The 8,039-nt window shown below is 49.9% G+C and overlaps 1 protein-coding gene across 1 annotated transcript in view; it reads left to right on the top strand.

Annotated features, from left to right (window-relative positions):
* The window catches only part of Blk (BLK proto-oncogene, Src family tyrosine kinase), a 47,359-nt gene that overhangs the window by 34,936 nt on the left and 4,384 nt on the right, over positions 1-8,039 (top strand). Inside the window, exons 7-11 of the mRNA XM_031361619.1 lie at positions 1,271-1,417; positions 1,740-1,892; positions 2,784-2,963; positions 3,960-4,036; positions 6,629-6,779. Coding sequence (XP_031217479.1) covers positions 1,271-1,417; positions 1,740-1,892; positions 2,784-2,963; positions 3,960-4,036; positions 6,629-6,779 — 708 coding nt within the window. The remainder of the gene's footprint in view (positions 1-1,270; positions 1,418-1,739; positions 1,893-2,783; positions 2,964-3,959; positions 4,037-6,628; positions 6,780-8,039) is intronic.

Raw genomic sequence — 8,039 nt, 5'->3', positions numbered from 1 at the left:
CCCGAGGCCTTGGTCTGTCCAGAGTGGCAGAGATACCTGCTCTATGGCTTCTGCCCTGTGTCCCTGCCTGGGAGCTGCCTTGAGGCTGTCCACACCAGGTGTTCTCCTGGCCCCAAGACGGACAACACTGGATAGCAGGGGTAGTGGAAAGACCCGATGGTACAGTGGTCACAAACTAGTGAACTGAGGCAGATGGGGCTGAGAAAGGAAAGGCACCAGATAGCCACCAGTCTCCCAGCACACTTTGGAATCAAAGAGTCAAGATTGGAGAATCTTTAAAAAAAAAAATAAATAAATAAAAGCATCTCTGTCAGAGAGTGGCAGGTCACAGGAGGTAGGGAAAGAGCAAGGGCTGTGGCAACCTCAAGGTGTGATGGACATGCGTGCAGCCTCTTGGTGCACTTTTGCAAGTAGGTTGTGAGCGACAGACTGGCAAGGAAAGACTCAAGAGGAGAAAAGTCTTGAGATGAAGACAGCTATGCCTGGAGAGCACCAGATACAATCAGCAACACAGTAGCAAGGTCCTCAGACAGGTGTGCAGGCCTGACCCCTGGTGGTGGAGAGTGGGAGTGCTCCTTAAAGACGTGTTCATGGGAAGGTGTGAGGTGCCCCCTCCCCTACACCCCTAAGCCTACTTCAAACTCTTCTCCTAACCTCCACCTAGTGGCCCCATTTCACAACTAATTTGAAAATGGGAGATTCTGTGGCAGCCACAGGGCTAGACAGAGGCATTTTATAAAGGCACGGGAAGACGTTTCTTAGTGGGAAATTCTTTTTTCCTCTGTGCTTCCACCTGCTTCCTTGTCTATACAAAAATGTCAATACAGACTATAAAGCACAGTGTGAGTCTGGAAAGACCTCTGGTGAATAGCTTGCTATGCTTCCGGGAAGGGCATCTGATCTGGAGGCCCTGATTCTCTGCCGGAAGCCATCATCCCTCAAATCAAAGATATTTAAGCTCCCAGTCCTCTGCAGGTCTCTCATTTCTCAGTACTCCAGACACCCCAACAGAGGACCCATAGATAGCTGAGAAATGGTCTTGTCTACTCCACAGTTCCTGATCCCCTGGCGGTTTAGGGACTTGGAGAGAAGTCTGGGTCAGATGGCTGATAGGGAGCAGAGTTAAGACAAAAGGATGGGAAGTTGTGCTGAAATGGCTGAGAACTGAGTACAGCATTTGGGGAACCTTCTTCACATCTCACAAGCCCTTACGATAGCCCTGGGCTTACATTACTGTGTCTCACTTCAAATGTGTCTATTAACCCTCTAGGTGCCTTTTCCTTGTCCGTGAAAGATGTCACCACCCAGGGGGAGGTGGTCAAGCACTATAAGATCCGCTCACTGGACGACGGAGGCTATTACATCTCCCCCCGGATCACCTTTCCTTCCCTCCAGGCCCTGGTGCAGCACTATTCGAGTAAGGGGCATTGGGAATTCCTGAGGTCTCGACCACATGACCCTAAACTGTACGAGTCAACTGAGTGGGGGTTCTCCAAACCAGACTTAAGGACTTGTCAAATTTCAGCTTAATAATTTCGAGATCAGAGGCCTAATGCTTGGTATGGGGCTACTTGGAATGTAGCAAAGACCGGCAGTCTTAGAGAGTGCAGATTCCACACACCAAATCCTGTCTGCCACCATGGGAGTGAGAGACAAGGGACACAGCTGTGGGACAGTGTGGTTCTTTAGGCAAATCTGCTCTGGTGACCACCAGGACCCTCTTTTCTTTCCTGAAACAGAGAAAGGGGACGGTTTGTGTCAGAAGTTGACCCTGCCCTGTGTGAACCCGGCACCGAAGAACCTCTGGGCCCAAGATGAATGGGAAATCCCCAGGCAGTCTCTCAAGTTGGTCCGGAAACTTGGGTCTGGGCAGTTTGGCGAAGTCTGGATGGGTGAGTTGTGGCATCCCAAATTCCCCTTCTCTACTCTGTTCTGAGCCTGAAGTAGCCATAGGAGGTGGAAAGTTCCATATGGGCAGCACACCCTCTTTCGTGAGAGGCCTATGAGGCACAGAGCTATGTGTCTTGACAGATGAATCAATAAACCCCAGATGCCAAGGGTCTTACATCATTACTTTGTCTTCCCTGTAGTGGAAGAGACTTGAATCCAGCTCTCCCAATTTTTAAGGCAGTCCCTCTTTCATTCTCAGCCAGATACTATCTTTGTGGCTGATTTACGTGTACTTGACCATTTCACTAGGTCCTCTTAACTCCAGCTCTCCAGACAGAAGCCATACATCAGATATCGGGAGCCAGGAGCCAGGAACTCCAGGATCTGTGCAAACAGAAGTCACACTTGCTGGTGTGTGACTGTAGGGTCCCAACCACAGTGGCTGCACCATTCTGTCAAAGCCTGCTGCTGCTTACTTAAAGCACTATCCGAATGTAACATAAGGCCCTTTGTCTTGTTCTGCTCTGGTCCATATCTCCAAGTTCCATTCTAATGGCTCCTTGAGCCTCACACCCAGAACTATTCTGAGCTGCAGACCTGGTCCTCACCAAGGCTCAGCACCCCTGAGAAAAGCAAGCCCCAGCCATTGCCTTATACACTTTAGTGGGTGTCATCCCACACCGCATGAACCCCAACCCATCCCAAGGCTCCATCATGGGGTTGTCAGAGACAAGCTAACTCCATCATGGGGTTGTCAGAGACAAGCTAGCGTCTTACACAAGATATGAACTCCCATCATCCCCCACAGGAACTGCATGTTCCAGCTTGGACCTTGGGGCCAGATAGAGTGAGGCTCGAATCTGTGACTAAGGGCTTTCTTCCCGGTCTTTCAGGTTATTACAAAAATAACATGAAGGTAGCCGTCAAGACCCTAAAGGAAGGGACCATGTCCCCAGAAGCTTTCCTGGGCGAGGCCAACGTGATGAAAACCCTGCAGCATGAGAGGCTGGTCCGTCTCTACGCTGTGGTCACCAGAGAGCCCATTTACATCGTCACTGAATACATGGCCAGAGGTGGGGTCCTCTTTCCCTCTACAGAACAGGGCTTAGAGGGCAGAAACAAGAATGGAGCATGCGGCTGGGTTTGCCTGGCCCAGGGGGGCTCCTGTAGGTAGAATAGATTTCAGAGAGCCGTGTTCTCAGCTCAGGGGAAGCTCAGCCTTCCAGAGCCCCAGTTTTGCTTCTGGAGTGTGTTTTCCACTCCAGGAGCAAGCCCTGTGTTTCCAGAACCTCATTTTTTTTCTTCAGGAACACACACATCATGCTTTGATCCCCACTATGATAGGCAGAGCCTTGAAAACTAGGAAGAGCTGTAGACTGGGCATCCAAGGGTGGATCTAATAATCCCAGCTCCACCTCTTCCCAGTGATGGGAGCTTTTGCAAGCCTGTGAACTTTTCAGTGTGGGTGATAAGGGGAATGGGCCTGGGCGGTCTCTGCAGTGACTCCACGGGGACCAGACCTGGCTCAGTCTCCGACCTAATGGGACCTCACCTCCCATGGCCCTGACATCACCTTTCCTCCTGTAGGTCCTCAATGTTACCATGCTCATTGTAATAATTGTTACCAAGAGGGGCAGCCTCACATGCTATGCTGGATGCCTGTCTCCTGGCTGCATATTTCAAGAGCACCTCCCAGGCAGTGAGCTCTGTGGAAGAGCCACACTTATTATTTGCCCCAGCTCTCTCTTCTGGTATTTTCTTGTTAATGTTGGTCCTCAGGGGCAGTCTGTTTAGGAGGGGAGTGGACCATTGAAGACACATGGAATCATCATGCTAGAAAAGAATACTAACCTTAGGCCCAGAGCCAGCCCACTCCGGCTCTGCTGACCTAAGAGACCCTAGACATGTCCCTGAATTTCACTGAGAACTAACTTTTGGAAGTCTGGGAGCTAATGTTTCCCTGAAGTGTGAGGCTCCTCAGCCATAGGCAGATGTCCCAACCCCTCCATAGACCAGGCCATCAGAGCCAGGCTCCAGTCACTTTGCGGTTACTGTCTTTCTTTTCCTAGGATGCTTGCTGGATTTTCTCAAGACCGATGAAGGTAGCAGGTTGTCCCTTCCAAGGCTGATTGACATGTCAGCCCAGGTGGGTGAGCTATGAAGCAGAGGAAGCCTAGAGGGATGACACCCTCTGTGCTTTGTGACTAGAGTGAATTCCCTGGTAGGAGGCTGCGCTGGTCAGTTGTGGGCTGGTCTATGGAGGACAGAAGTGGTGACTACTAATTATATAAACACCTAGAGGAGGACAGATGAGAGGTATTACTCACTGCTGTCTTCTGCCCCGTTACCATGGAATGACAGCTACTGGATCTTCATCACCTGCCCTTGCCCCTTAGCCAGCAAGAAGAGGATAGGGGTAAAAATCCCACCTCCTTTCCTCTAGGGAGATGTCCCTCCCACCACCCTTACATTTGCTTTTACATGTCCTCCCTACTCCACTTGCCTCAATGACCCACTTGGCTGCAAGGGAGTCTGGGAAATGTAGTTCCAATTCTGGGAAGCCATGATGGGGTAGGGTAGTTCTATTTATTAGGAAGAAAAAGATAGCAGTGGATGTTGGAAAGCTGGAGAATAGGCAAGAGCTCTGTTTAGCAGGTAGGCAGGCATGCTTTGCTCTAACTTCCTTCTCCAATGCTCTCATCCTGTCCCCAAGACCCCTAAATCTTGGTATAGCCCTGGAACTGACCTCAGTCTAATGAGGCATGAGCCACACAGAATACAAGATACAAAACTTTCTAGGGACACCCTCTACACACACACACACACACACACACACACACACACACACACACACACACACACCCTACACACTTCTACCACCAGGAATTTTAAGAGCCAGGCCTCAGCTGTCCTGGATTGATTGGCCTTTGGTTCCCTTTGAGTCCATCCATGTATAGACTTTGCCAGCTTCTGCCAGGAGAGCGCAGAATCAGGATGAGGCAGTAACCCTCCCCTGAGGGTTCTAACTGGCAGGAAGACACATCTGGTGGCTCTGAGTGTGACTGTTGAAACTGGAACTCTCAGCAAGAAAGCTGTGGTCTGTGGCCAGCCTGTGCGACACACTGTCAACACACAGAGAGCTCCTAGGGGGAGCCTTCTCGCCCACACTTTAACCCACTTGCCCACTTTAACTTCCGACCCCGTCCCATATTATCTGCAGCTGCTATCAGCTCAGGAACTGAGGTCACAGTGTCTTTTTCCACTGGGGTAGCAGAGATCTGTTGATACAGCTATTAGGATGGATGCAGAAACTTAACCCTGGCAACTGGCTTTGAGGCAGGCACTATCTGGACAGAAAGAAGCCTGTCTGTCGTTCCTTTTTTCTTCTCTCCTTGCCCATTCTCTTTTAACCCCACTACACAAAGACTCTCTCCCAAGGGAAAACTGGGTCCTCTGCAGCCACAAGAATGGTGCTCCTGTTCAGTGCAGACTGCTTTGGACTCTTCCTGTCTGCAGATTTCCAGCCAGTGCCTAGGACTGGCCCTTGTCAGAGGCTTTTCTGGACAAGTGGGAGGGGTTATTGGCTCTGCTCTTGTCAATGGATGAACAAGCCTCCTTAATGTCCTTGGGTACAAAGCACCAGGGAGAAGATCTATAGAGAGTCCTGGCTCTTCTTTCCTCTGTAATACCTTTTCCACAGACATAGATTGGCCTCTGTCTTCTATGTTTGTGTAGGTTTTTTTTGTTTGTTTGTTTGTTTAATTTCTAAAGCTGATCAGTAAGTGTTAGTTAACAATGTGCATATCATCAAGGCTACCCAGACAGAAGTTGTTTAGCTCTGGCTTTCCAGCCCCCACAGCCCCACATTAGCAAATGCATATTGACTGAGTGGTTTCACAAGGGAGTAAATGAGGAGACTTATGTATAAAGAAGGGCCCTGTGGAAACAGATTCAGGGCCAGCGGCTGGTGTGTGGCTAAATAGGAGAGAAGTTGATAGTATACGTACCTAAGTTCCTAGACAAGTAGAATCTATTCAGAAGCTGGCATCCTCCAGGAGCAGGTGACAGCTGAAGCCACCTTTTCCACGCATCAGTGAGTGGCTAAAGACTTAATGGCCTAGTACAGGTGTTTGGGACAGACAAGACAAGGCTCCTCTTCATTGAAAAGTCTGCTCCTCTGGATCCACTCTTGCTCACCTGAGGCAAGGGCAGAGCCTCAGCCACACTCAGCTTATTCAACACTGGCCTTAACTCTGTGTTCTAGAGATGGCTTCTCATGTTCTAGGTCATAGCTATGACCTCTCAGGAAGTGACTCAGCCCATTGGACATTAGTGATTCCAAGGCATGGTTGGATCCTCTGAAAGAAGTGTCCACAGAGGGAGAAGACCTGTCCTTCCAAGCTATGCCCCTACACCCTGTCCTTTCTTCTCCCTGTCTCATGGAAGCTGTTCGTAGCCCCAGCCTTCTTTACTATTCTCAGCCCACAGAACCTTGGAATTAATTGTCTGAAAAGGGAGGACAGGGGTAGGAATGTCAGCCTAGCTGTTTGATGACAGCTTCTCTGCTGCCCTGAGTCTGGGTTGGTCTCATGGGAAGGGGTAGGTACTTTCTCTCAGTCCCCACCTTCCCCACTCAGCCCTGTTCCTTCTCACCAGGCAGGGGATGTGATGCTGGCCTTATATACTGGCTGGTAGGTTCCATCCTTGTTGCCCTTTATCGTGTGGCCTGTCCCCTCAGGTTGCAGAAGGGATGGCTTACATAGAGCGCATGAATTCCATCCACCGTGACCTGCGGGCAGCCAACATCCTGGTGTCTGAGACCTTGTGCTGCAAAATCGCTGACTTTGGCTTGGCCAGGATCATCGACAGTGAATACACTGCCCAAGAGGGTGAGCAGAGCAAGCATGTACACACACACACATACACACACACACACACAAGCCTTTGAACTTCTTAACTCCCTGCAGCCCCCTTGAATGTCTCCTTGCTGTTGGAGATCAGTAAGGAGACCCATAGACTTTGAGTTTGGCCCTTTCCCAGCGAGTTCAGCACTTCCTTTCCCTAGATGGGGATGGGGTAGCAGAAAAGCACCTCAAGCCCCTTGGAGTCTTCATTCAGAATGGTCCTGGAGTGCTCAGCTATCTCCTCCCCATCCTGGAGACTCCAGTGCATATGAGTCTAGTAAAGGGATGGAGGAGACCTACACGTCCTTCCCCTTGTTTCACCCACTGACCCCCAGACTAAGTTGAGAAAATCCTCCTGTGTTAGGAGGGTGTCACAGAGCACACTTTGGAAAATATAGCTCTAACTAAAGCATGAGCATCCAACCCCTTTTCCCATGAAGGGCTGCCAGGGATGTTGTACTCTGTTACTCTGAGTGAGGAAAACTGACTTTGCAGGAGGATCTGGTGCAACGATCAAGCAAGCAGTATCGGTTAAATGCATTAATCAGCGGAGTCGAGAGGAGAGTCACGTCTTAGGGATTGATACCTCCCCTTAGGGAACTTTCAGCTGGCTCCCTGAACAGTGAAACTATCTGGGGGAGGTGGCCAGTGCCACCTCAGCCATAAGTTGGCTTCAACCAAGGCTGTAGCTGTCATGATCTGAGCGGACAGTGGACCTTCCTATCCTTCTACACAGTGGCCCTTAGGGGTGTCTGAGTGTCAGCTTTGCCCTTTGCAGCAAAAGCACCGACTGAAGCTCACCCATACCATGGTCCCTGCCACTGGACAAGGCCGAGAGAGATAGGAAAAGGCTCTTCCATCCCAGATGGACACGCACAAGGCTGGGGACATAGCTCAGTCAGCAGAGTGCCTCTCTGGCACAAGGCCTGTGGCTTCATATCCAGTGGAGCATAAATGAGACACGCTGGTGCATGGCTGTGATCCCAGCACTCTGGAAGGTGATGGCAAGAGGGTTAGGAGTTCAAGGTTAGCCCTGGATACAATCAGGTTTGAGGCCAGTCTGGAATACACAAGACCCTGTCTCCAAAAAAATCAGAAGCAAACAAAACAATAAACCAGCTGGACGCACGTATGGGTGGCCCTGGTTTTGTTGTTGGTTTTGTTTTTGCTTTTTTGTTTTGTTCTGTTAGTTTTTTCCTTTTCTTTCTTTCTTTTTCTTTTTCTTTCTTTCTTTCTTTTTTTTTT

This window comes from Mastomys coucha, unplaced genomic scaffold (genome assembly GCF_008632895.1).
Source record: "Mastomys coucha isolate ucsf_1 unplaced genomic scaffold, UCSF_Mcou_1 pScaffold9, whole genome shotgun sequence".
Taxonomy (NCBI): domain Eukaryota; kingdom Metazoa; phylum Chordata; class Mammalia; order Rodentia; family Muridae; genus Mastomys; species Mastomys coucha.
Note: the sequence above shows the minus strand (reverse complement) of the source record. Positions and strands in the feature narration are given on the sequence as shown.